The sequence below is a fragment of the Synchiropus splendidus genome, chromosome 1 (assembly GCF_027744825.2).
Source record: "Synchiropus splendidus isolate RoL2022-P1 chromosome 1, RoL_Sspl_1.0, whole genome shotgun sequence".
NCBI lineage: Eukaryota > Metazoa > Chordata > Actinopteri > Syngnathiformes > Callionymidae > Synchiropus > Synchiropus splendidus.
This window is the reverse complement of record NC_071334.1, coordinates 33,882,250-33,909,299: the sequence shown is the minus strand read 5'-3', so window position 1 is coordinate 33,909,299 and position 27,050 is coordinate 33,882,250. Positions and strand designations below refer to the sequence as shown.

Genomic DNA, 27,050 nt, shown 5'->3' with positions numbered 1-27,050 from the left:
ATCTATCTATCTATCTATCAAAAACCTGCCCAAATCAGAATGAACGCTGCATCAAACCCACTATACTCATACTCATATTCACCGTTCATCACCAGTGAAAATTGCTGCCATTTTGAATTTCATAATAATTTAAGGTCATTATCTTACAGGACAATGACAGGTAAACTGGGGAGTGTAACGAAGCAAAAGGGTCCATGACGTCACATGTGATGACAACTCCACCCTGCATCGAAATGAAATCAAACAATATATCGTTTGGTAAATCACCATGTTAGAGCAGTAAATAACAAGTCTTACAATACAGTACTACAATAACGCATTATTCTTTATAAAAAAATTAAATTAAATTAAAAGATCACGCAAGATACTTCAGGGCAACTTCCCGTTTACCTTGCGGAACTCTGCACTCTGCTGAACTGTAACTTTGGCGACAGATCACAAATGTCGATTGCAGACAGAGGCATTATACATATAAACGAATTAAAAACGTCGATTGACATAATAAACGTGGATTGGACAGGTACACAACTCCTACATTTTGTTATCATCCCGTTCTCACAATATTTAGACAATCCAGTTGTTTCCTTTCGCAATTTAACGCAGGAAATGTAGGTTATTTTGATTTTCCGCACTTCCTAGCGCATCACATACAGTTCTATATATCTGTGTCTTATCTTTTGTAGCTTTTTTTTGAAGGAAATGGAATGGAAATTGAATGGAAATCGTAACACACCTGTGAGTGATCGTTTATTTTGAAGCGCTGAACCGGAAACGACTTAATAACGTGGCTCAGGTGTCTTGTTGAATTAAATCGGAAATTTTGAGAAAATGAGTGTGGCGACTATGGATAACGTCTATAGAGGAAATATTAAGGTCAGCGTTTACCTTCAAAACACACTGAAACTACTTCAGACCTTGCTAGCGTCAATGCAGGTAACGTGCTTGCTAACACCGTCCTCTTTTCCACAGGAGTCTTTCGAACCCGCCGAGGTGGATCCTACTGCACCCCTGATAGAGCCCCTAAAGGTCCTGGAAATAGCTCAGGTTATATTTAATATGACTTTATACGCATGTTGAGCTGGTTAAAAATGTTTAAAAATGTGTTCCACGTGGTTTGAAGTGTGGCCGAACTCCATTCAAATTTTGGCCAAGTCAAGCGTGCACACTCCGAGGAGAGCTAATGTGTTTATAATGTGTCTGTTTAACACTGCAACACTATCACTAAAAACCAGCTAAGTTTATTGTGTATATTTTTCGAATAATTCTCATTAAAACAGACCGTTTTTATTTTTTCTTTCCCTGTCTCTAAGTTTAAAGCGTCTGGTTTGTGTTATTTTTAGGTAAACCGTTTGCAAATGCAACATGTCTAAACTTTATTTTCAATTGTTCTTTATTGTGAAGGATGCTGGGAGGTCTGATTATTCAGCTGTGGAGAAGAATGACAAAGGTTTGGAGGTGCAGGAAGACGCACTCAGTCCTTCTGCGACTGCGTCCACCAGTGTCCACGTACGGGTAACCTATGACCTTAGTTCCCTCTGTGCCTGTAAATGAACTTTATATATTGGTGTCTTTACCACGAGTTGGAGGTGGGTGATCAGTGTTGGGCCACCCGGTCTGGTCTGGTCTGGTCTGGTGTGGTGTACTACGGGACGGTGGTGGCACTGGATGGTGATCACTGCAGAGTTAGCTTCCTCGACTACGGCAACTAAGAGGTCATGAAGTTGAGCTTGCTGTGCCCGTGCATGGACACACACACACACACACACGACACACCAGGGTCACCTGAGACCTGGATCTCTGACATGAAGTGAGCAGATGAATCCATGAGTGACCCGTGACTACACCTCTGCATGACCGTGAGCTCAGTTTTCCTACTTAAAATCCTTTTTTTCTGTGTCAATTAATGTTTAATCTCTGAATTGGAAAGATGCAAAAGCCAAGCCTTTTGAAAGATAAGAACATTTAGGCTAGAAAGACCTGCTAATTCTAGCCAGTCGAGTGGATGATGGACAGAGACAGCAGAGTTGTGTAGAACTCAGAACTCAGACCCAGATTTGAGGTGGTTGTCTTTAATTCAAATCTGGTCTGGAGTTTTTGTTTCCTTTTTATAAAACCAACTACTCTTGTTGCTGAATTTCGATTCATGCGTGTTTCTCATGACTTGATGGATGGGTGGATTAAAATTCCATGGCATGTGGTTAAAAGCTCCAACAGCTCCTGGAACAAGTTAAATTGAAGTTTTGAGATCCCTCTGCTGTCATACCTCCATTCTCACAGAGAGGATGAAAACAAAAGTCAATGTCTTTGTGGTTCTGGTCCGTCAGGAGTGGAAAGCCGGGTCTCCGTGCCGGGCTGTGTTCTCCGAGGACGGACTGGTGTACCCGGCTGTGGTAATGTGGGTCGAGGGTCAGCGCTGCCGCGTTCGCTATGACGTCTACAACAACGAGGAAGAGGTGGACATCGGAAGTCTGCTACAACCTGATGAGCTGCCTGGATCCAACAGAGCAGTCAAGGTGACAGCCCGCTTCTGATCCATATTGTACACAAGCAAGGATGATCAGTCAGCACACCAGCTTTTGGAGTGAACTTCTTAGTAATGCAGTGTTGTGTCTTTCTTCATGTCTGAAATATAAACATGAAACTCGCCACTTCAGCCAAGTGCCGAACTCAATCCTGATTATTAACGTCGACTGTAAGCCTGCCTCACAGGGCCCCATCTTCAGGTCCACGGACTGGAGGAGGAAACGCCGAGAGGAGAACCAGAGTGGAGGAGGCGAGCGCTCCTCCCCTGTGGTGAGTACCTCGAAGGGCCACTAGGTGGTGTGATGGAGCTGCGTTCAGATATGCGGGTGTTCATGGTGGGCCGCAGTCAACTTACTAAAATATACTCAGAAAATGTCAAGTGTGTGTGTCGGGGCTTCTTTGTACTGCCTCGTGGGGACCATATGTCCTTTTTGCTGGTCCAACGGGTCCAAACCTCAATTTTAGGATGAAGACTTCAAAATAACTGGGTCATTATAACTGGGTTTCAGTTTGGGTCAGAGTCCTGGTTAAGGTGAGCCATGTGTTTTGGATGGTTAGATTTATGGTGAGAGGCTGGGGAGGGCATTATGGCAATGAGAAACTTCCCAATGTCCCCACGGGGATAGCAATACAAACGTGTGGGTGGGTGTGTGTGTCACATCTCAAACATTGTGTGCAGAGATCCAAAGTTGAAAAAGAGAAACCCAAGACAGCGGTGTTGAAGCCCACCAATCGCGACTCTCCTGGCTTCCCTCAGTTTCCCGACTTGTCCCACATGACATCTGGGGTAAAAGTCTATATCTCTCTGTCACGGGTTTTCTTCCACACGGTTGCTCTGGAGTTGTGGGTGAATCCAACATGAGTCACTGCTCACTGATGTGATTAAGGCTTGCGTCCACCAGAGGGCACTGATACTCTGGTACTCTGTGCAACGTTCATTCGTTCATTTCAACGACTCTAACCCACTGGATGTTACTGCTTTACCTAAAAAACAAAAGTAAACAGGATTCCACCCATTTAAAATACCTAACTGGAGTAAAGAATTCTCGGATATTAAAGCCATTTAATATTTCCCCTCAATATATCACTTAAAAATTAAATTAATAATCAGTCAAACATCAAATGTCATTTCATGCTGTTTTATGAATGGTTTGGCTCTTAATGTACTAGAAAACACATTTGCTGTAGTCATGTGAACGCTTGGTAGGGCACTACTACTCCTCCAACAGTTTTTGTCCAGGGACGCAGTTCAAAAGCTAAAACATGAGTCTGTTACCGGGAATCAATCACCATTACTCTTTTTGGACATGTGACACAGAATTCCCAAGATCTTACAGGATTTGTCCCAATTTTTTCCCATTGAAAATGAATGGGAGGAGGTCAAAAGACTTGGCCTCCATTTGAACGGCTTACAGCGGCTCCATATTTTCACATGGAAAAACTGTGGGGCAACTCTTAGTTTTTCATCAGAAATTAAAGTTCTGTTTTAATTGGATCGCTGTGAGCGAACGTGAGTCACCCTTGGTTCATCCTTGGATTTCCATTCTATTTCCTGTTCATATGCTTTGTTACAAGTCAGTTAGGTATTATGTATATAGGCGCATGTCGCTCAGACTTTTGACCAGGTTCAACCCCCTTAACCTGAGCTGCACTTCTATAACTGTATAATCTGTTCTGTTCTGTTCTGTTCTGAAAGCCCAGGTGTATTAGGAATGTTTCGGTTCACTTACTTTAGACCTTTTATTAAAACCAATATGTTGTTTTCCAGGAGCCTCTGACCTTCACTCCTCCTCCTCCTTTTGGTGGTAAAGATCCCGACAGCGACACTGCGTCCAACATGATGATGATGTGGTACATGTGCGGCTTCCACACCGGCACCTTCATGGTCAGTCACACACACCGTCAAACTTGACTTGAGGAGGTCATGTGGGATGGAGCGGGTCACGTGTGAGGTGTCAATTGTCACAGACGTGAGGGAGGTGAAGAAGAGAGTGCAGCAGGGTCGACTGTGAGGTTAGGGCAGCAGCAAGGGGATGCTTTGCAGGACAGAAGTCAGACTAACAGGATGTATAGAGTCTCTGACCTCGTACTTACTAGTACTTGTGAGGGACTAGGACTAGGTCAGTGACGATTGGATGGAAGGAGAAGTTTGGACAGGTGTTGAGACAAACTGTCAGCAGGTCATGCTTCTGAAGCTGGTCAGTCAGTGAGCATGTGCTGTTTTCAGGCTCAGCAGCGCTACAAGTCCAGCTGCAGCGACTGAGGTGAGACTTCGTCTGACGAGTTGCCGACTGCATTGCTTCTCAACTCTTCTCTTTCACCAGAGAGGAAGCATTCAACCCGCCGTGAAGCTGCAGACAGATGGTCGCTGGATTTAGGTTTTACACCTCAGTGTTTTATATGTTCTTAGTTGAGGAGAGTTTTCTGTTGTAAAGAAAGTTCTGAGTTTCATTTTTTGTGTTCAAAAACACAGCTATGTTTTGTTATTAAAATGAATGCTGGACACGTCATTCTGCTTGTGTGTCGTTATGGACAGAGAAGATCTGATTGCTCTTCAAGGTCAATCAGAGGTCAGACTGTGAGGAGGAAATGAGATGAGCCCTGATGTCAACATGGTTGCCCGTGTGAGTCACGCGGCAGAGGACTGATGGTCCACCATGTTGAAGTGAACGGAGGTGTGGCAGAGAAGACATCACATGAGAGGAGTTTTCACATATGGTCAGAAAGTATTCTTTCTTCTGTCTCTGTCTCGGACTCTTTCATTTCTCTCTCCAGACCCGTGTCTCTCTCTGGACTTTCTCGTGTGTCTCTGTGGATTCATGTTTCTCTGGACCCGTGTCTCGTTGGACTCCTTTGTGCCTCTCCAGACTTGTCTTTCTGGAATCTCTCATGTCCCTCTTTGGACTTGTCTATCTCCACTTTCTCTCAGGAATGTTTTGTTTCTCCCCAGACTCGTTTCTCTATGGACTCTCGTGTCTTTCGCCATCACCTCTCTCACACTTTTAGTAGATTTTGATGGTTTCACATCGCTCTATCGCTCCTCTCCACACGTCACTTCCTATTTGCCAGAGTCGACCTCTGCTGACCCCACACGTCTGTGGTCGGGTCATCTCATCACGCAGGGTAAATATCACGAAGGTATAAAGACTCTCAGGAGCATCGAGACTTCAGTCCTGCAGCACAGCACCATGTCAGGAGGCAGGATGCTGCTGCTCGCCGCCGCCTGCTGGCTGCTGCTGGTGTTTGGAGGCTGCAGAGAGCTGAAGTTTGAACGATCGAGCGGACCCACAGAAGGAGACGAGGAGAAAGAGCTGGTGAGGTCACAAGCCCTTTCCAAGTTCTCTCTTTGTAGCAGATTGAAATGTTATTTTCCCCTTAAACCCTGAAGTAAACTTTAATTTTCCACTTGTCCATTTAAATTAACTAGTAAGAACTAAATCTACAATTTACATTGTATTTCTAGAGAACATTTTAACTTCATAACTAATTTTCTTTCCAAAGAGTATTCTTACTACACCTATATTTATTTTTGTCTTATATTAAAATTTTTATTTAATATCTTGAAATTTGAACCACATTTATATCCTGTCATTTTATGTTCTACTTTTACCCTTATATTTTGTGTTGTTATGTTCAGTGACTGTTGACTATGCTATGAATATGTCACATGATTAAACAATAAATTCTGAATTGTACTTTCAGTTTTCAAACAGTATCTGTTTTTTGCGTTACAATTTAAAATGCATTTTATAATATTTACTGGGGAAAGTATCATGTAGATATTTTCAAAATGCTGTTTTATAAATCACACTTATTTTTATCTTCTAGAACCATTTGTGGTAAGCATGTCTCCCTAAGTCACTTTCACAATAAAATGTTTCCGTTCACTTGTGTTTAATTTGTAATGCATCAAACATTAAATAAGTATAAAATAAATTTAAATATTCTTTACTTGAGTTGACACGTATTTTCTGAAGCAGTTCAGTATGGCGTCGACTCGCCTGTAAATCCATCTCTGACTGAAACGCTGAAGTCTCTCGTCAGATCGAAGCACTCCAGGAAGTTCTGGAGAAGCTGAAGAGTCAACAGCCACCATCCTCGGAGAAGAAGCTGGGCTGGCTGCCTTCGGTGAGAACTGACCTCATGTGACAGAAAGGGAGTGCTCAACCTGTTCACGCATCGTTTGTGGTTCCAGTGTGACGCCGGCGAGCAGTGTGCGTTGCGTAAAGGCTCGCGGGTTGGGAAGTTGTGTGGCTGTCCAAGTGGAACCGTGTGCAACTTTGACGTCCTCAAGTGTCTGTGAGAGAATAAAGTTAAAGTGTCCATGGCTCTTTCTAGACTATCTAGTCCTGATTCAAGGACCTCCATGCTGTGTGAGATCAACAGCCGATCTAGACATGAAGTTGCACTTGTGCCGATCCCTGCAACTCTGTGAAACCCTCTTCTTGGTTGCTCTGGCAGCGACCTGTACTTCTGCTGTCGCTGGTGTGGCCACATGTGTTGTCTCAATGAGTACAGAGCTAGGGATGCAATGACTCCTTGTTCCCATACTGACTGACCTTCACACCGGTAAGTGGTGCCGCCACCTTTCCAGGACAATCCGCCCTATTTACAGTGCTATAATGTTGCGCCTACCTCTGAACCCACCTGCCACACACCAGTGCTAATGTGAAGTGCTGCCATGCTACTGTCGGTAGAAATGTCGCAGTTACAGTCGCATTCGCTCGTCACTGAATAACAAGGACACAGTTTGGCAAACGCCTCCCGTTTATTAGCGTCCACCAGCACCAACAGTCGAAATAAAATAAGCTTCAGAGTTGATGGAGCTTCAGGCAGCGAGTTCACAAACAATAGCAACAAGACGAACGAGACAGTGGGAGAAACATTACGTAAAACTTCAGCGTCCTCAATCTGTGATGACAAACCCGTCTGACGTGGACGATGACAGGATTTAGTTTTGGCAGTGATCATATCTAAACTACTGTCAAAATTATCAAAGTTTCAAGTGAGTTTTGATCATGGCTTTCCCTTTCCACCACAACAATTGCCAAACTTTCTACGTCAATGTGACACATTACACAACAAAGCTGTAGCTAACAACATGCATCAACCACTAACTTACAGACTTTCTGTCTCAGTCAAAATACAACCGAGCTGCTGCGGACGTAAACTCCTGCAGTTGGACGAGCACCAGTGCATGATGGGAAATCGGTCATATGCTTGATCCTTCACTCAAATCAGAGTTTAAACGCAAGATGTCTTGCCATTGACACTCAGATTTTGGGAAATTATCAGGAGGAACCGGGTTGAAATCCGGAATTACTTTGTCTCACGAAGTTTCGTGCTTCATCTCCGATCGTTTCAGCATCAAAGGTTAGATACATAAACAAAGAAAGCGTGCAGGTTCGCTCGACGCAAGGAAAGCAGCAGTGGTGAAAAACTCTCTTCAAGTCAAAGCAAAAGTTCATCTCTACGGTTCTCAGGACGGCGGAACGTGTCGCCATGGAAGTTTTTACAGCAGTCGATGAGTCGCTCCAGGCTCCGCCCACTTTTTCCCTGGATCACAGTCCTCGCCGTCGGCTCCTTTAACGCGATTGCGCTGCTCCTGGACAAAGGCGAACGTTAATACATACAGTCTTTTCAACTATGGTCACCAAACTCTCAACTGACTGGACTCATTTGAGTCAAGCTGAAAGATTTGTCATGTGGCAGTATAGCGCCACTCGCCTGCACTTCACCACCTCAAGCATGACCTTTGATCTTAATACCATCCCCAATGACTGATTTGACTCAAGACGATTGATCAAGATTCACATTACAGAATCCAGTCATCAAAAATATCACAAACAAAAGAAGTGAGGATGAGAAAGAGTCTCAAAACAGCAGGAACAAAGTTGGAAGTCCAGTTCATGTGAGGTTAGAGTGGCTGAGCCACAGATGTTCCTTCACTCGAGTCATGGCGCACCAAGTTTCAGAAGAGACAAAGTTTTTTCCAAAGAAGCACTAGAGCATGGTGGTGCGCGATCAGACCAATATTTCTGGACACTCGTATCAGATGTGTCAGAGACACAAGAAAGGCTTCCAGATGTGTGGCGTGATGCGTTCAGGGTTGCACTCACAGGTTATCAGATGCAGTCCAGAGCTGATGAGCAACACTGCCACATGGATCCCGGCGAGCGGAACGGCAGCACCCGTGGCAGAGGTCTGCAGAGGTTTGCTGGTCACGTCCTGCTGCTTCTGAGGGGGCGCGGCTGAGTTGGTCCCTTTACACTTCTGACTACAGAGCAATAACAAGACAACAGCGTGAATTAGTGCACAACGTAACGTTTGTGGATCAAGTCCTTGAAGATCTGGTGTCCCGAGGTTTTATGGTTTGGAAATCGAGTCATTTGTAGAACAGAGTGAATTAAGGTTAAGAGGTGAATCGCATTTCAGAAAACGTAGCTCTGATTCAAGGTCCTGTATGCAACTCATTTAAGATTCATAGAAGAAAGGTTTGTATTAATTTGTTGATTGTTAACCGAAGATTTGTGGAGAAAAGGAATTAGTCTTAGATCAGCAGTTTAGGAAGTAGGTGACTCATCTGACCGGTCCAGGTCTGAAGAACCAAGCTCATCGCTTGACGTCCAATAACAGATTTGAGGGTATAAATTGCTTTCACAGAAAGTTTGATTTGACCTGGAGAACACCAGGGAGGACCCAGAAGAAGAGTTTAGCTGTGAGGGTCGGAGAGACTCACAGCTGCTTCTGCAGGTACTCCTGACTGGACTCGCAGGCTCGGGTCTCGCTTTGCGCAGCTAACATCTGGCTGTCGGCCGCCGCCTTCTTGCTGAAGCAAGCATCGGTCTGGAGGGCGGCCAGAGTCATGTTGTGCTGCAGGACCTCCACCAGCTCTGGGAACAGAACAGTCACACAACCAGATCGTCCTGTTAGTGTTGGCGCAGGTCGCCGTGACGACAGAGAGAAACATCAATAATAAGCAGTTTCCCTCTCAAGCTGGACTTATAAGGAAGAGGGGAGTCTTATCAGAGCCAAGTCACCGATGCTGCAGTCATGCTGTCATTCTGGGTCACATGACCTGGCCATAGAACCATCTCGACTATATATATATATATATATATATATATATATATATATATATATATATATATATATAAATAAGTCGCAAGAACATGTTCTTGGCATCTAAAAAACACTTGCTTGTAAATTTATTTTACAGGTAAAATGTTTTATTTTCAATATGCACATAATAAAATCCTATAAAGTCAAATTAATTTATAGTAAATATTTGCATAATAATGGTCTTATAATTAAATTATTTAAAAAAATGAAAACAATTTACATTTAAAAAAGAATACAACAAATATTTAAATTATTTGATAAAATAAACCTGAAATTTAAACTGCACATGTAACCTCTTGGGCTCAGTTGGACTGCTGCCCCCTGCTGACAGGTAAATGCTAGTAGCGCGTTCTCGTCCAAGTTGTGACTAATCTGCAGGACAAACATCAGGAAGGTGTTTGATTGTGCTGCAACAACTCCAATCATTTCCTGCTTCTGTTCTCAGCCGGATGTTTCCATCATCAACTGGCTTCTCCTCTTCCGCCTGCTGCTGGGCAACAGCCGAGCTGTGGCTCACAGCGTGGGTCGGAGTTCAGCTTGCTGGCCGGGAACATTCACGTCTTCATGTGAGTCGGAGACTGTACCAGAGAACTTGCATGCCAAAGTCCTGACCGAGTCCAGCCCTCTTTTTCCTACTCTGGAGCTGGACAGCACCTCGAGCAACAATGGGTTTAACACCTAATATCATGCAGGACTGTGGACCCCATGAGGCGGGACCAACGGATGAGGAAAGGAAAGTTGCCGGACCTCAGAGATTTTGCTTCACTATTGACTTTCTTCCGCTTCAAGGTTGGGTAGTGGAGGCAGCAGCTGAAGTAAAGAGGCCCAGACTTCTCATCTTCTAAGGGAACAGAGGTTTTCTCCAGACTCCAGCGGGCCAAGGGTCTGACCCAGGGCCGCCTCACATTTGAACACTTCGAGAGGGAGAGGATCGACTGTGGGTCTCTCCTGTATGGCTGGCTCATTTTAACCTGGAATTCTAAGGTTTCTTTTCATAACATTTTCATCTGGAATATTTTTATGATAAAAATATGTTTTTATTTTTATGATAAAATAGTGTTTAATTCCATTTGTCTTCTATGTTCACCTGGTTAAATATATATATATATAACTATACAGCTTCCTTCTTAGAGCACCCATGGTATGGAGTCTCCACCCTGGAAAGTCAAGTACTCCATCATTCAGAGCAACAAACAGTGTGCAACAAACTCCTCGCAGGAATGCTCACTCAAAACTCAAGGTTGCCACAAGCTGGATTCAAATCCTCGACCCTTCTGAGTGACAGCACCACAGTCCAATGTACCACGGCATCACCTCCTAGATAACAAACTGTGGTTTCTGCTGTTATTTATAGGTTTTCTTGTGACTTCAGCGCCAGACTTCGTCCACTTGTGACGTTCCCGCACTGTTGATTCCAGCGCGCTGATCCGCTGTGTTTATTTACCGAGACTGTGCTGTTGCTGTGGCAACAGCCAGGGACGCCAGAGCCGAGAGGGTCTCCTTTCATGACTGTGACGGGGATTTTCCTGGTGCCAGTCTTACCTTCCTGCAGCTGCAGTTGAGCCGTGAGATTGGTCTCCCTCTGATGCAACTGCTCCACCTCGTCCAGCAGCGCGCTGATGTTCAGACCCAGATTCACCTGCCGATCAGAAACACTTGAGTGACGGCAGAACAGTGTCAAAAATATTGTGCATGAGACTGACTTGACACTGAAAAATGGATTTGCCGTGACAGGAAAACATAGTAGTAGGGACGAAAAACAGTAAGAGTGGCGGGGGGAAACATCAGGAAAGAAAAAAATGTTCTTGAAATGATCAGAAATCAGGTAATTCTATTTTGAATTGTATATCATTTTTAAAAATCAATCATGACTAGATGATACCTAATCTAATCTATTAAGGCGTAGGACCAAAAAGCAAAATGCAAATAAAGAGGAGACAAAATTTGCATTTCGCAGGTGATAAAAATAAAATGCCAATATGATTAAGAAATACATAAAGAACAGTAAGCCAAATCAACGATATTTGATGAAAGTATAAGAAAAAAATGCAATAGTGAAAATAAAATGAAGAGAGAATCCAATGTAAAAATGCAACACATATGTTTTTTTACTGTCATGCGTGAAGCAAAAACAAAAAAAGGAAAGACTGAATCAAAAAAGAATTAAAAAGTATGGTTACTAAATTACAAAAACAAAACTACGAGGCACTTCCATAATGTTACATTTTTGATGAGCTGAACAGAGAGCACATCGCTACAATTACACACGAGACACAAAGGAGAGGCGGCTCTTCAGAGAATGCATGAGAAAACCTTGGTAACCAAGCATTTTAGACCGACTTTATGTTGTGTTTCATAAAATGACAGTCTGGTGTCTGCCTGTTCCAACTGGAGCTGCTCATGTGACCAGACATGACCAGAATGGCATGAACATTAGCAAAGATTGGTGGAGGTAGATGGGTCAGTAAATGAATAAAGAAGCAGCATCACAGATCTAGATGATCAGATGATCGTGAACGCTACAGTGAATACACGTTGAGAAATTTCACATATGAAATGAGAAGTATACACAGCGCGATGATGTCAGACTGGCGAGTGGCGTCTTGCTCAAACTCCTGATATGAAATTAGAAGTGTGGACGTCAGTCAGAACCCAAACCCATGCTGGAATCCAGAGGGAGTCCCGACATGTTCGCATGCTGATGTCGAATTTGCCCCAGGACCCTCAGAGTCCAGCTGCTTTTTTTAGCTCAGTGATAACAAGGTCTGGTACAGAGCAGGATCAGAACCACCTCACGTCTCGGGAGAACAACGTTATCTGCTGGCGGTTGTCCACCATGGAATATCATAGTAGAACCTGCTTTGAATCCAAGGGTACTGGCGGCAGAACAGACCGGACCGGGCCGGTAGCTGTAGTGGAGATTGAAAACAGGACAGGAGAAACATTCCTTTCATCTCACAGAGGAGCATAAGTGGGCGCAGCAGACACGGGAGGGAAGAGTAAGATGTCCGCCGCAAGGCGCGGCCGAGAAACATCAGAGATAAAGGTCCAGCTCCACCCAGAAATCGGTTGGTATGGCAAGGATGGCTTGCAATGCTAACAGTTAGCAGCAGACACAAACGGTTCCTCGTTCAAGGCGGCAGAGGAAAAACAGCCGATAAACTGGATGTGGCACCACCATGAGAAAGGGAGAGGCCAGCAAGGCAGAGATTTTCGGGACCAGAGGTGAAGGAAAGATGAATGAGTCACAAGCAACCACGAGAGGAGGAGGAGGAGGAAGAAGGCTACACTCACTTTTTCCAAACCCAAGTCCCTTAAATTCTAATCCTGGAACGTGAAAGCGAGCTGGTGAGTCAGACGGGAAGAGAAAACGCTAAACAAGTTCACATGACAGATAAAAGGATTTTGTGTTTCTCAGAAGAGTTTTGGTGCAGAGGGAGGGCCGTGGCTCTCAGTCTGGCAGCTGCACCAAATATTTTTCTATTTTCAGTCCAGTGTCTCTTGTTTGGCTGCAACAGTGCAGAGGTCTGAGGAGGTTCACTCTCACACCACAGTACTTCTGAAAATGACTCAGTACCTCGAGTGCCTCCAGTATACGACTCCAACACTTCCACCAGCCATATTGGAGCCAAAGAACCTAAACTACATCAGCACACTACTTCAGAATCAACTAAGACTACTCTCTACCACTACAAATACTTCGTACACAAATGTTTTGGCCACTACTTCAACCTCTGCTTCATCTACGAATATATGAACTTCTACCACCACAACTACTCTACCAGAACCACCAATACTACCAACAGTATTACTGCTTCTTCTACAACCACAATAACAATGGATTTCCTCACCATTCCCCCTCAGAAGTAATACCACCTGATATACATGCCTGCTGCTGACTATAAAAAATAAGATTTTTACCCCCACTACTATAACAACACCATTCGTGTGAGGACCGAGTACTGTCTGCACCACAATTTCTACCACCCTTGCAACTACTACTGAATCCTTATTACAAGTACTTCCCTGACCACTTCAAGTAACACCACTACTACTTCCACAACCAACAAGCTAATAACAGTGCAACTAATACTAGTGGATTTGTCGGATAGAGTAGAGATGAAGGTAGTATTTATTATACCACCTTCATCTCTACTCTACGCTACTAATCCACTAGTACGAACCACCACAGCAAAACAACAGGACCTACTTCCACTACCTCCTCTTTCTTTTTTTTACTGACACCACTTCCCAAAATATAAACTACAACTTTTACCACCCGTCAAAATTACAAATAAAAGTACAGCTTCCCTCACCACTACAACTCACAATGCTACCACCTGTGCTGAAACTACAAGAACTAACAGATCCATCAGAACTACTTCTACTATCACCACCACCTTTACTACCAACCAATACTTGCTTGACTAACTTAATCTATCACCACAAGTAAAACTTTCAGGTACTTTCAACTCCACTTTACACACTCAAACACAACTTAAGTGTCATAACTAACACCACTACAACTCATACTTCTGACACGAGTGTTGCTGCTTCTACATCCAATACCACAGAACTGCTGAAGCCCTCGGTGGTACTTCTACACTTCCACCACAGCAAACTGTATATGTTGCACTTGGGGTTAATGTAACAAGTGATAGCCAGAGTGAACATGCAAAGAAATTCAAATTCATGTCAAGAGGTTTCAATCAGAGCTCGAAGGAATGAACTTGTTGACTTCATGTTCTTGACCCACAGAACTCAGGCGGAAGGAAACCAAAGCAGTTTAAACAGGATTTTGAGGCTTCCTGTCGCAGTCACGGCACGTTGGTGTCCAACACTCACGTTCTCCTGCCGACACTCGGCCAGCGTGAAGTTGGTGGCATTGAGCTGGCCCAGCAACACCAGGTTCTCTGCCCTCTGCCTCTCCTGCGCCTCCCGGGCCTCCTGCAGCATCTCCTCCAGCGCTATCTTGTTCTTGCTGCACACCACCTTGGTGCCCTCCAGCTTCTCTGTCATCTCCTGCAGCTCGGAGCGGTACTTGGATGCACCCTTCAGGTCTGGCGAGGTGGACCACACCACGATGATGATGAGCGAGATGATGGACCAGATGGACAGCAGAGCAATGACCACGTTCTTGGCCTTCTGGGATGACTTGGACGGGCTCTCCATGGCGAGCAAAGATGGAGCGGCTGCTCTGGGTGAAGGACGTGGGCCGGAGTGAGTCGGAGTTTCCCTTCAGAGAGGGAGGAGAGCGGCCCCGCCCCTCTCCCCACACCACCTCTGGAAAGTCACAACATGGAGCCACACAAACACACACACGGAAAGTTTCGTTTCTCTGTGAAGAATGTGTCTCGGCGAGCTGGATAGTGAGGACTTGTTTGAGCTCAACATTAGAGGAGCAGCTTCTGGGTCAGAGTTCTGCGGTTGGTTTCGTCCTCACAACTACAGAAGGTGAGTTCAAAAGGCTGTCTGTGTCGGCGCCGTGAACTGAGATGAACCCATCAAACTATGTGGCTTTCTGGCAGCTGGCCACGGCTTTGCTGGAGGTTCTGAGGCAGAAATGAAAGTGAAGCTCTTACACACTCTGAGCTGTCTCACTCTTTCCTGGTCTATATCCAGCTGCTGGCAAACAGCTGGAAAAATGTGCCCCACTGCTGCCCCCACCCCGGCACACCCTCCTGCCTCCCTGCTCTCCAATTGGTCGTCTGGTTCTCACCAAAAAGAAGGTGGAAAAAAACACGTACCTGAGAACGTGTCCAGCTCCAACAAAAACAGAATTCACTGCACCACAACTGCGGTCCGTTAATTGCGTAACCAGTTTACCTGGCAGCCCAGAACACAAGACAAATCTATTGTCAAAATTATTTACATGAACATAATTCAGGATTTTTAGCCATTAGCATCATACATCGCTCTTCATGGAGCTCATGGGGGCAGCATGTAAAGCAAAGAGGACCACACACACCTGAGATGTCGTCGTGCCATTGTGTCCTGGGTCGGCCTCCTCCCAGCTAAACCCATGAACACTTGAGAGGTGTCCAGGAGACATCGTGCTGAGATACCACCTCAGAGAAGCAGGGATTTAACTCCGAGTACCCACCAGGGTTTTCAATTTGACTTTTTATTATTCCCAACATGCAGTGGAATTTATCTCTTTATTTATGGCAGGAATTGTTTGATTTCATTTTTTTCAATATTTTCCTCTGGAATATTTTCATTTATTTATTGTTGTATGTATTTTACGGCGTAACAATGGCTCTTTTTATGGACGGCACATACCAGGTCGGGATTTATTGACTATTTTCAGTTGCACTTTTCATCTGGAATATTTTGACATTTATTCATTTTTCCCTTAAAAATCAGTTTTGTAAACAACATAATGGAACAGCAGAGATTTTATTTATCTATTTATTTTCAGATGGAATACTTTTTTTTGTTTTATAGTTTTTTTTGTGTATGAAGTTATTTCCATATGGAGCATTTTTATTAATTTTTTTATTAAGATTTATTAATTAATATTTTTGTTGTCTGACATGTTTCTATGGCAGACATGTATTTTATTTTTTATTTTTTTTATAATTCTTTTCATTTTTAATTTCCATGGCCCAATGGCCTCACTTATATTTAACTCTGAGTGACGACTGAGCTTCTCTCTCCAACCGAGAATTTATGTTGAGAAAAGTACAGTATCTGAGCTGTGGGTTTTCTACAGGTTAAAATACACCGGTCAATAGAGAGACACACTGCTACACGCTTGCTTCATGAAGAAATGCTGCACATAAGTGGCGACAAAACATCTCCTTCATAACTCTTTATCTTGGATTCTCCATTTAGCTGACATAATCTTAACAACCAGCTTTGGATCATTAGAGATTGTCCACCAACAATTAAGTTATGAACTCAGAATTAATTTTCATGAGAAATTAGGATTTAAATATTCAAACAAGGACATCTTGCAAGGGTCCTGGTTCCTGGTCATGTTCAGGGTGCTCAGATAATACGAGTGCATTATTAGTATTATTAGTGCATATTACTTCGAGAAGCCGTGAAGAAAAGCCTCAGGTAAAGGCTGACTAAAAGTTGAGACTAGCTTCACTCGAACATGATGCAGTTTTGGGGTGATGGTCCACTTCTTCACAGTCCAAAGGTGAGACTGCCAGCTCGGGATCAACAAAGACAGAACACTTGAGAAGAGCGGTGAGTTACAGCTGCAACCCTTTCAACTTCACTTTGGCATACGAACAGCGACTGTAGCTCCAGAAAAAATTGAAATCATCTGGTTCTGCTTCCAGAACAATCTCAAGTATTCACACTTGGTTCTGCCTTGATGAAGTGTTTTACAAGCCGCCTGTTTTGATGCTGTCAAACATGTCTGTTTGAAATAAATGCCTCCTGCTGACAGATTGACACATTGCCGCTTCAGTGCGGGCAGGTAAATAACAATAATCATTTTTACGTGTCAATTTGACAGCACTAGACTAGCAAATATTAAGCTGGAATCTGAATGGTTGAAGCACTACAAGGTCTTGATCAAGTTGATAAGTCTTGATAAGTTCTTGATAAGTAACAGTATAATGGAACCTAATAAAAATGTATAGTACATGACTAATTTAAGTGCTGAAAACAGCATGTTGACCCTCCATAAGAAGCTAAAGGTTTTTTCCTCGCCAAAACTGGCATAAATACGTTGTTAAATTGAGCATCTACTTTAACATGATTTAGCGTGTTTAGCAACCGAGTGAATATTAGTGGGACCAGATCACACAGAAGACATGAGTACTGCACGCTAACTGAAGGAACAGTCTGAATTCCATTGTGCTTTATAAACATCATTTTAGGTGAACATGCAGAGGGCACGGTGGCTGAGAACTGCAAAATAGATTCACAAACTTTTGAAACAAATTTACAAAGAGGGAAAAACATTAATAACATTTCAAACGTCTTTAGCAAAATAATTGTGTCTTTCCATGTTTGTAAACGTGTTTACACAGTTTGTAAATTGGTTTTGAGACTTTGTTTTCACAGTTTGTAATTTGTTTTAACATATTTCTGCATTTAGTCAACTCCTATTGGTGATATCCCACAATTGGTACCAGTGGAGCATTCCAGCAACCACTTCTGGATCAGGTCTGGTAACCTACCTTTCCGTACGAGAATTTGCATGCGTTGAGAACAGAGTTTGTAAAATTGTCTGAAATGTTGTAAATGTGCTTTGCTATTTGAAAATTTGTTTCAAAAGTTTTTCACCTCCCAGCCACCCTAAGAGTGACGCAGAAGGAGCAATAGAGTTAACAATGCTAACTATAAAAATCTATTTCTTTATTGCTACAAGGTTGTGCTTAAAATGCTGTGATGGGGTCACTGTCTGCAGAACAGTGGAGCGTCTTTAAGACCTGCGTTTTAGAGGTCACATCTCATTTGAAAAGGCCTGACACAAGTTGTGTAGCAAAGTCAAAACATTACGCTAACGTTTATTAGATGTTTAGCATCAAGTCAGAAACATCATACAGGAAATTGAAGCATAGGTCTGTCACTTCCTGCAGGTGTGAATGTGGTAGGAGACCAGCATCAACCGTCAACAACCGCAAAACTTCAGATGGTTACACAACACATCAAACCACAGCAGTAGTGGCACTCACAGCGAGTCACCACGGTATATGGAGCTGTGATGAAAGCCTCTGTTTTGGTAGATAAGAAGGACCTGAAGCTCGACTTGATTTACATCCTCCATCCAAATACATAGAGAGCTTTAAAGGCAACTTTACATACTTCCAAAGTCCACGCAAAGACAGCCAGGAACAAAGAGTCTGTCATGTGTAAAATGTCGCAAAATAAAAAAAAAAAATCTAAAATGCAAAACAGATTTTTTTCTTCTTTTTTTCTTGCTTCTATTAGAAAAAAGCACAATGAAAAAAAAACCCAAAACTATTTCTCTATTTTGGATGTTTAATATTGTATTGAGTATTGTTGTTTCACGGGGGGAAACTAACATAGAACTAACAATCAAGTTAGACCTGAAATACATTCAGCTTCGATTAGTGAAGCTAAAGCGACATGAAACACACGTTTTAGTTTAGTTAAACCTGACTTCCTATTACGTTTCTATTCTATTCTAGTAACGTTTTGAAAGTCTGAGTTTGAGAGTCTGTCCTCCAGAGGAGGCGCTGCAGTACACTATGTTTCAACGAGTTCAGTGCTCCGAGTCATGATATTTTCAGGTATCCTCGTTGTGAAATCGATGATGGCGTCTCCAGCAGTCTGCCTGTTTCTTCTCGCTCTGTGCGGTGAGTTTTCACTCCTCAGCACTCAATGGCGCTCCTAATACTTCATTTGTACTCTTCACTTAAACTGCTTCATGCAAACACGTTCAGCAGTGCAAAGTTGTTAAGTTTTAAATAGATTTAGATTGGGAAAAAGACAATATTATTTATCCAGAGTTGTAACTGTTTTGATGCTTAAATATATATTTTTTTAATACTCTTTATTATAGCTTCAATTTGTGGCAGTTGTTTGTTTTCTTAGTTATAATAATTGCTCAGTTTTTTGTAATAAAAAGTATATTTTAGGTGCATTCATCATATCATTATTGAAAAACAGAATATGCAGCCTAATTTTATTTGTTTATGAATAACTAAAATATCACATAACAGAGTAGATGATACAACCCTTTTCCGTGCTAACTTAAATTAGAATTTAAATTTCAACTTGAAATGCGCGCGATCATTTTTCTATTTCAGAACTACGAGAGAAGACTGCAATTGCTACACAAATGACAATGCTTTACTCGAGATATTAAGTAGTCGATGAGTCAATGAGTGGCCTCAGGTTATGTCTGATAAATTATATGACAGCTGAAAATCTATGTGTGACCTAAAGGATGAATATTATCTGAATTCATTTGTGTCTGTACTTGCCTTCTGAAGGAGTGAGAGCCACTCGGATAGTACAGGTGTCACTGGGCGATGATGCGGTCCTGAAGTGCCCCCTGCTGGTCAGCAGCAACACCACAGAAGCATCTGTTGTCAGCTGGTACAAGAGGTCGGCAGGACGCCGAACGCAGCTCGTCCTCTCCTTCACGTCGACTGACATGTCCGGAGTGACCCCGGCTGCTGTTTTCTGTCCGTCCAGAGTGTCTGTTGACGCTGAGGGCTCGCTGCTGTTGCGCGGCTCCAGACTGAGCGACTCAGGGATTTATTTCTGCAGCATTAGCCCCAAAGAGGCGGCGCAACATCACCAACCCCTGTCCTGACGTGATGAGTCAAGCTAACTAGAGTGGTGTTCGCTTCCTTCCTGCTGTCAGCTGATGCTGTTAAACCAACAATAAAGCTCTTACCCTGTGACACACTTGTCTTCATTTCTGCTGAGACGAATCCAAGACTGGAACACGCTCACTTATTTGTCGTGTATTGAACTTTGACCTGAGGACACATTGTAGAAGACAATGAACAGAGTAAAACGTGATTCCAAACAAACATCCAACTGAACTACGTCAGCTCTCCAGCAACACAATATTAGTGAAGGTCATCAAACTTGATGCCTTTCTCTCTCAACCACACAAAGGTGAGCATTACTAAGACAACGTTCACAATTAAATATGTTAATTATCATCGTGATTTTCACTAGAACATCAATCAATCAATCTGTGAAAAACAAGTGGAGATTCATCGACTGCCAGGGAGCACAGGGCCAAAAGTCAGAGGGAAGTGGGCACTTGATTCGAAAAGCGAGACCAGGATCCCGGAGCAAAAATCAGGACTCCATTCAAATGGAGCTAATGTTTAGTCAAGTTAATACTGACTAAATAGCTGATTCTGACATGCAGTGGCTTGAAAAAGTATTCATACCCCTTGAACTTTCCCACATTTTGTCACGTTCCGACCACAAACATAAATATATTTTATTGGCATTTTAGATAAAAGATCAACATAAAGCAACACAATTGTGAAGTAGAAGGAAAATTATACATGACTTTCAATTTTTTTTTAAAATAAAAAACTGAAAAATGTGACATGCAAAAGTATTCAGCCCCCCTGTGTCAATACTTGGTGGAACCGCCTTTCGCTGCAATTACAGCTGCAAGTCTTTTGGGGTATGTCTCTAACAACCTTTGCACATCTAGAGACTGGAATAATTTTTGCCCATTTTTCTTTGCAGAACAGCTCAAGCTTAGCAAAATTAGATGGAGAGCGTTTGCAAACAGCAGTTTTCAGATCTTGCAACAGATTCTGGACAGGATTTAGGCCTGTACTTTGACTGGGCCATTCTAACACAGGAATACGTTTTGTTTTAAACCATTCCATTGTAGCTCTGGCTTTATGTTTAGGGTCGTTGTCCTGCTGGAAGGTGAACCTCTGCCCCATTCTCAAGTCTTTTGCAGATTCCAACAGGTTCTCTTCCAGGATTGTCCTGTATTTGGCTCCATCCATCCATCCTCCCATCAACTCTGACCAACTTCCCTGTCCCTGCTGAAGAAAAGCAACCCCACAACATGATGCTGCCACCACCATGTTTGACAGTGGGGATGGTGTGTTGAGAGTGATGTGCAGTGTGAGTTTTCCTCCACACATAACGTTTTGCATTTAGACCGAAAAGTTCCACTTTGGTCTCATCTGTCCAGAGCACCTTCTTCCACACGTTTGCTGTGTCCCCCACATGGCTTCTGGCAAACTGCACACAGGACTTCTTATGGCTTTCTTTCAACAATGGCTTTCTTCTTGCCACTCTTCCATCAAGGCCAGATTTGTGCAGTGCACGACTAATTGTCGTCCTATGGTCAGACTCCCCCACCTGAGCTGTGGCTCTCTGCAGCTCCTCCAGAGTTACCATGGGCGTCTTGGCTGTGTCTCTGATCAGTGCTCTCTTTGTTCGGCATGTAAGTTTTGGTGGACGGCCATGTCTTGGTAGGTTTGCAGTTGTGCCATACTCTTTCCATTTCTTGATGATGGATTGAACAGTGCTCCGTGAGATGTTCAAAGCTTGGGAAATCTTTTTATAATCTAACCCTGCGTTAAACTACTCCACAACTATATCCCTGACCTGTTTGTTCCTTGGACTTCATGATGTTGTTCACTGACCAGTGTCCTCTTAGCAAATGTCTGAGGCTGTCACAGAACAGTTGTATTTATACTAAGGTTAGATTACACACTGGTAGACTCTATTTAGTATTACATTTATTACATTTTGCATGCCACATTTTTCAGCTTTTTTTTTTTTCATTGAAAGTCATGTATAATTTACTTTATACTTCACAGTTGTGTGTCACTTTATGTTGATTTTTTTATCTAAAATGCCAATTAAATATATTTATGTTTGTGGTCGGAACGTGACAAAATGTGGGAAAGTTCAAGGGGTATGAATACTTTTTCAAGCCACTGTATATAGTCGCCTGCTACAGTAGGTAAACTTTAAAATTAGCTATAGCTTTTTTCTTACCTATGTACCATGTCCATATATACTTTATATTTACATTGTCAGTAAACTATTTTTATAGCCTAAAAGTGTTGTGTAAATAGGTTGTTGATGTATCAGCCTGGAAGAGAACATACATCAAAACAGATTTATACGAGGGAATCAATAGTTTCAGAAATGTCACTAACTCGAAAACATATATACATGTATAATATATACATGTATAATGTATGTCATTGACATTTTAAAGTGTTAGGGTTAGTGCTGTTTGACGTCATTACTTGATTTATTCCAGTGTAATAGTAAGTAATATATCACATTAATATATCAATTAAACAATTGATGTATAATGACATATTAAGCAAAAAAAAATGTGAGGGTTTTATTAGCAAACGAAAGTGTGGATGGAGGATTAATTTAAGAAATGTTTGGATGTGTAAATCACTCTATCACTTGAGTTCTCTTTAACACACCAACTGTATTCTTACTGAGGTTTTCCTCAAAGTAAAACGTGTCTGACCGCTGCATGAATAAAGTTGTTGTAGTACCAGCAGGTGTAAGTGGCCAGCCTCCTGCAGCTGAACCAGCAGCAGTGAAAATTTCCTGTTTTCATCTCGTTCATCAACCGTCGCTCGGATCCCAGAGCTGCTGTCTCCTCTGGAGACCTTCACAGTTCTGCCTCAGCAGTTCCTCGCATCGCAGACGCGGATGGAGAGGAGCTCCTTCGCAGCAGGTACTTCTGGTTTATTTTACTGCAATACATGTGATTATGTGTTTTCTAATCAATAGAATAATGACTAGTAGTAGTTACTTGACTCAGCAGTGCAGTAGCTACTATTCTTTCTAGTGGTTGTAATACAAGAGATAGTACTAGCAGTGATTGTATTAGTATTTAACAACTTAAGTATTGTAAGCACTAACTGCAGGAAGTAGTAATAGTAGTCATGCTAGTAGTTGCTACAGTTTGAATCTAATATAGTGCAGTATTGATATCTGTTTATGTTGTAGAAGTACATCAGATTGTTGTGGCAGAGCCAGACATAGCAATAGTAGTTCGTACTAAAAGTCATAGTACAGGGTTTAATGATAGTGTCAGTGGTTGTAGTAGTAATGCATTAGTAGTATCAGAAGTATTGGTGTTAGGAGTAGTAGCTTAAGGGGCGATTATTAACCATTTGTCAGAGGAATGCAGTTGTGTTTATAGTGGTATAGTGGTACTAGTTGCATTAATAGCAGAGGTAGTCTTATTAGTTCTATGAGTAGAGTTCTATGGTGTTGAGGATTAAAAGTATAGCTCTCTAGTTAATACTAACGATAACTATAATAACAACAATAATAATACTGCAATGACCATCACATTATAGATTAGTATGTTAGTATAGCAGATGTAATACAGGAGCGGTCGGTGGCTGATAGAACTATCTGTCGAAAGCAGATGGAGACCCACATTTCGCCGAACATCTATTGTCCTTCCAGTTGAGTGAAGAAGGACGAGTCTCCAGGATGGACACAGTGGCGGTCTGCATGGTCCTGCTGGGGTGAGATGATGACCAGCTGCTTCAACAGTCTGCTCTGTGGTCAGTGCGTGAGCCAGTTTTCTCCTCCTGTAGGTCAGTTTGCTTGGTTCTCTGCATCCCACCTCCGACCAGGAAACAAAGTGCTTCGTTCTCGGTGGTCTTCAGTGAAGAGACACGTCTGTTGGTGACCTCAGGAGGAGCAGCAACACATGATGAACATGATTCCTATCATTCTCACAACAGAGCGGCAGGTGAGTTCTTCAGTCTCATATTCCAAGCAAAATCATCTCAAACATGTCTTTGTCTCTGTCTGCACAGGTTGTGGTCCCGAGGTGCAGCTCGTGTCTCCAGTTCATCTCAGTGAGGACCCAGAGTCTCCACAGCTGCTGGTCTGTGTGGTCACACGTCTCAGGTCTCCACTGCAGGACGTCCTGTGGTGGGTTGATGAGCAGATCATGACTGCATCGGTCGAGGTGACAGCAGAGAATGGTAACGGCTACAGCGCCACTTCAGTCTGGAAGGTTTCAGCAGAGGAGTGGAGTAGCAGATCCAAGTTCTGGTGTGGGACAGTCGAAGATGGACAAGTTTACAGACGCAGGCTCTGCACAAAACACCTGAACGCACATCAGCCATCCACATGAGATTTTGGGTCTGTAAAATCTGGACACCAACTGACGGATGGTGGTAACTTGAAGGTGCACCTCTTAGAGGTTGCTCCAAAGATCTTGAAAAACAAACAACATCATCACCGTAACTGCTCCTCTGACCACATGCTTGGTGTTGTTTTTCTCATGGACCAGCAGCCTGTTTCAAAAATGTGGTTAAATGAAAAGTTGGTTGAAGTGAGCAGACTCAGGGTTTTCGGTTTGATGAAGCAGGATCTGTGGACCTCTCCGTCAGTTGCTGTGGCAACATACGCCATGAAGCAAACCAGCTAGCGAGCAGGTTAGCTGGAGAAAAACACTGAGTTACCCCTGTTGAAGCTACTACGCATCACTGATTGGATGTGTCGAGCGTTGTCGTGAAGCAAAACAGAAAACATTGCTCATGCGGAGAATAGCCGACCATTTGGAAAAAGAACAGATGAGCATGTCATTGGACGATGGTCTTCGCTCTTCACTTCTGAACGCTTATTAAGTGAAAGTTAAATATTGCATTTAGGGACTTGTTGCTGGTCAGCTGCACTGAACCTACTACACACATGTTTATAGTGGACAGCTCACATTTATGACAGTAGCTTTGCCGTAAATGATGTGGGAGGTAGGATGTCAAACACAACTCATCTGTGTGCAAGAAGGAACAATTTCTGAATTGAATTGAATGAAAAAAACTATCCTGAATGGTGATTGGTTTTTTTTGTCGGCATACATTCTTCCTCCTAAAAACACTTTGTCAGAACATCCTTAACAGTCTACCTTAAGTAGCAGAGTCCTCCACTCATGATGAGGGAGCGCTCAGACTGCGGGTCACTCTTGGCTTCATATGGACAAAAATATGTATATAGTAGCTATATTGAAATTAAATGAAATTACTATTTTCACAGTATTGTGAATAAAATCTTTTGCGAAAATGCCTTGTAGAACATTGCCTTCATATGATAAACTACATGATATAGCCATAGTTCTGTAGCCAAGATATTCACCCTTCAAACCTTCCAGTATTTATGATTCAAATTGAGGCTAAAATTAGTGTAAACTGAAATAATACATTGTTATACATCAAATTTTAAGCATATAATGTCATGGAGTAATTCATTTTCCTCAACTTTCTTCTTGCTTTGTAATTTTCAGGGACAACGTTTTAATTTCTTCTCTCACAGAAAGAAAAAGCAAAACGGAAAAACTATCTTTCACAACCTAGTTTTGTGCCCCAAACCTGAGCTCAGACCCGACTCATCTCTTAATTCAAAACACTGTTAGGTTCTTTAGGAACCGGAAGGAAGAGGAGGAGGGGCATAGCTAGGTCCAGGTGCAGTAGGAAGAAGAGGAAACACTTGTTGTTTCAACTATCTTTTACTGTACATGTGACGTAAAATCCTCCACCTGAGAAGATTCTACATGAAATGAAGCCGCGTTCATTTGAGCACATCGGGAGCCCAGAGCCGGCCGACTAGTCCGACTAGTGGAGCCGAGCTCTGACTGCCATGAGCATACAAACAAAGAAGACATGCAACAGCCGGCAGTGAGTTGGTGTGTCGTCATGAAAAAGTACAAGTTTACTGGTCAAACACAAACACCATTGACAGTTCAAACCCCAAGATAGTGGAAGCAAAATGTTTTTACACAAGAGTATAGATGTGAGTCAAATATAGAGTACACATGCTTGGTAGTCCTGTAGGTGGCGCTGTAATGCTCGATTGCTGCACACATCACTTATCACAGTTGGATGCAGTGAGGAGCGAAAATATAGCTGATAGACGGTGATATTCTACATTTCCCATGATGCAGCTGTGAGTCAGCACTGACAAGCCCGGGCAGTTTCTCCACTGACACCTCAAAGACTTTAGGATATGAAGAGAAAGGTGTTTGAGGAAGATGTGACAAATTCACATGTGCTATTTTGGGATTTGCAACTTCAATAAAATCTGAACAGGTCGGAACTTTGTTGTTTCTGTTCAGGATCCTCAGGAGTTTAGTAATTGACAGCTGCATAAGACTTGTCGGCCATTATGATTCTGTAAATACTGCTAAGTGAAAGCATTTTTATCTGTCTGAAGTGCGATTCTCAAATAGCTTTGAAAATAAGTGATTTTAAAACTGTTCATTCCAAATGAAATTATTTCAAGGAAAATCAAAACTGACAGTAAAATTCCTCACTACCAAATTCAGTTTCTCCAACTGAAAGTGAAGTGTACTGGATGGAGGTGACCTCTGCTCAGTCTGCCACCATGGTTCTCAGGCAGAGACATTCAGTCCCCAGATGGGGTTTAAGTATATTTGGTCTTGTTCATGAGTGAGGAAAGGATGGAGTGAGACGGATCAGTGTCCTCAGGCATGAGGACTCCATGAAAAAAAGAGCTGAGCCAGAAGTCATAGTACTCCACTGACCAATGGATTTCTACAGTCCCCTGCGGTCACCAGCTCTGTACTGACCATAAGAACAAGATCACTGCACTCAGTCATCCAGGAGGATTGTCCTAATACCTCTGCTATCTCTTGGTTGACCTGGGAACACCTCAGTACACCGCAGAGAGGAAAGTCGATAGGTTGGGGAGTTGAGAGCGAACATGTCCTCACTGCATTTTGACTCAAGCGCACAACAACTACAAAGGCAACAGCACCCAAAGTGGCAAATTCCGAGTCAAGTACACTGAGATATGTTGACAGGTTGTTGGCTTTATAACACATCTTAACTTATTAACCACTTACGACTAACGCATTGTTTTTTTATGCCTTTTCTGATTGTGTTGGAAAGGCCTCTTTTCTATTAAGATCTTTCTCTTCTTTCTTCCCCATTGTATTTGCTTGTTTTTCTTCC

General features: G+C 42.7%; 3 protein-coding genes across 10 annotated transcripts; 2 read left to right on the top strand and 1 right to left on the bottom strand.

Annotated features, from left to right (window-relative positions):
• Nucleotides 1–735: 735 nt before the first annotated feature.
• LOC128752407 (survival motor neuron protein-like) lies at nt 736–5,021 on the top strand. Of its 8 annotated transcripts, none has more exons than XM_053853591.1 (9): nt 736–873; nt 970–1,026; nt 1,402–1,506; nt 2,325–2,513; nt 2,698–2,793; nt 3,203–3,310; nt 4,292–4,380; nt 4,751–4,787; nt 4,848–5,021. In XM_053853591.1, the coding sequence occupies exons 1-9, from the start codon at nt 829–831 to the stop codon at nt 4,899–4,901; spliced, it is 780 nt and encodes a 259-aa protein (XP_053709566.1). In that variant the 5' UTR covers nt 736–828; the 3' UTR covers nt 4,902–5,021. The 8 variants fall into 8 exon arrangements, with proteins under 8 accessions (XP_053709566.1, XP_053709565.1, XP_053709564.1 ...); XM_053853590.1 differs by having other exon boundaries at nt 1,402–1,512; XM_053853589.1 differs by having other exon boundaries at nt 970–1,044; nt 1,402–1,512; nt 2,710–2,793.
• Nucleotides 5,022–5,711: 690 nt separating this feature from the next.
• LOC128752416 (cocaine- and amphetamine-regulated transcript protein-like) lies at nt 5,712–6,852 on the top strand. Its single transcript, XM_053853608.1, has 3 exons — nt 5,712–5,837; nt 6,568–6,651; nt 6,719–6,852. Exons 1-3 carry the CDS (start codon nt 5,712–5,714, stop codon nt 6,824–6,826), a joined length of 318 nt encoding a protein of 105 aa, XP_053709583.1. The 3' UTR covers nt 6,827–6,852.
• A 437-nt stretch (nt 6,853–7,289) lies between these two features.
• si:ch211-1a19.3 (uncharacterized) lies at nt 7,290–15,304 on the bottom strand. The gene is made up of 5 exons (XM_053853596.1): nt 14,491–15,304; nt 11,188–11,284; nt 9,263–9,416; nt 8,643–8,800; nt 7,290–8,128 (listed from the first exon to the last, which is right to left on the bottom strand). Coding segments are annotated over exons 1-5 (738 nt in total). The 5' UTR covers nt 14,818–15,304; the 3' UTR covers nt 7,290–8,126.
• Between the last annotated feature and the right edge of the window lie 11,746 nt (nt 15,305–27,050).

Bases quoted from the DNA above. Each gene is read 5' to 3' on its own strand.
- LOC128752407 (XM_053853587.1), top strand. From the start codon at position 829: ATGAGTGTGGCGACTATGGATAACGTCTATAGAGGAAATATTAAG. The intron at 2,514-2,697 runs GTGACAGCCCGC...GTCGACTGTAAG, and splicing joins GATCCAACAGAGCAGTCAAG to CCTGCCTCACAGGGCCCCAT. The intron at 4,788-4,847 runs GTGAGACTTCGT...CTCTTTCACCAG, and splicing joins GTCCAGCTGCAGCGACTGAG to AGAGGAAGCATTCAACCCGC.
- LOC128752416 (XM_053853608.1), top strand. From the start codon at position 5,712: ATGTCAGGAGGCAGGATGCTGCTGCTCGCCGCCGCCTGCTGGCTGCTG. The intron at 5,838-6,567 runs GTGAGGTCACAA...GTCTCTCGTCAG, and splicing joins GAGACGAGGAGAAAGAGCTG to ATCGAAGCACTCCAGGAAGT. The intron at 6,652-6,718 runs GTGAGAACTGAC...TTGTGGTTCCAG, and splicing joins AGCTGGGCTGGCTGCCTTCG to TGTGACGCCGGCGAGCAGTG.
- si:ch211-1a19.3 (XM_053853596.1), bottom strand. From the start codon at position 14,817: ATGGAGAGCCCGTCCAAGTCATCCCAGAAGGCCAAGAACGTGGTCATT. The intron at 11,285-14,490 runs GTGAGTGTTGGA...TCTGATCGGCAG, and splicing joins CCGAGTGTCGGCAGGAGAAC to GTGAATCTGGGTCTGAACAT. The intron at 8,801-9,262 runs GTGAGTCTCTCC...ATTGCTCTGTAG, and splicing joins GAGTACCTGCAGAAGCAGCT to TCAGAAGTGTAAAGGGACCA.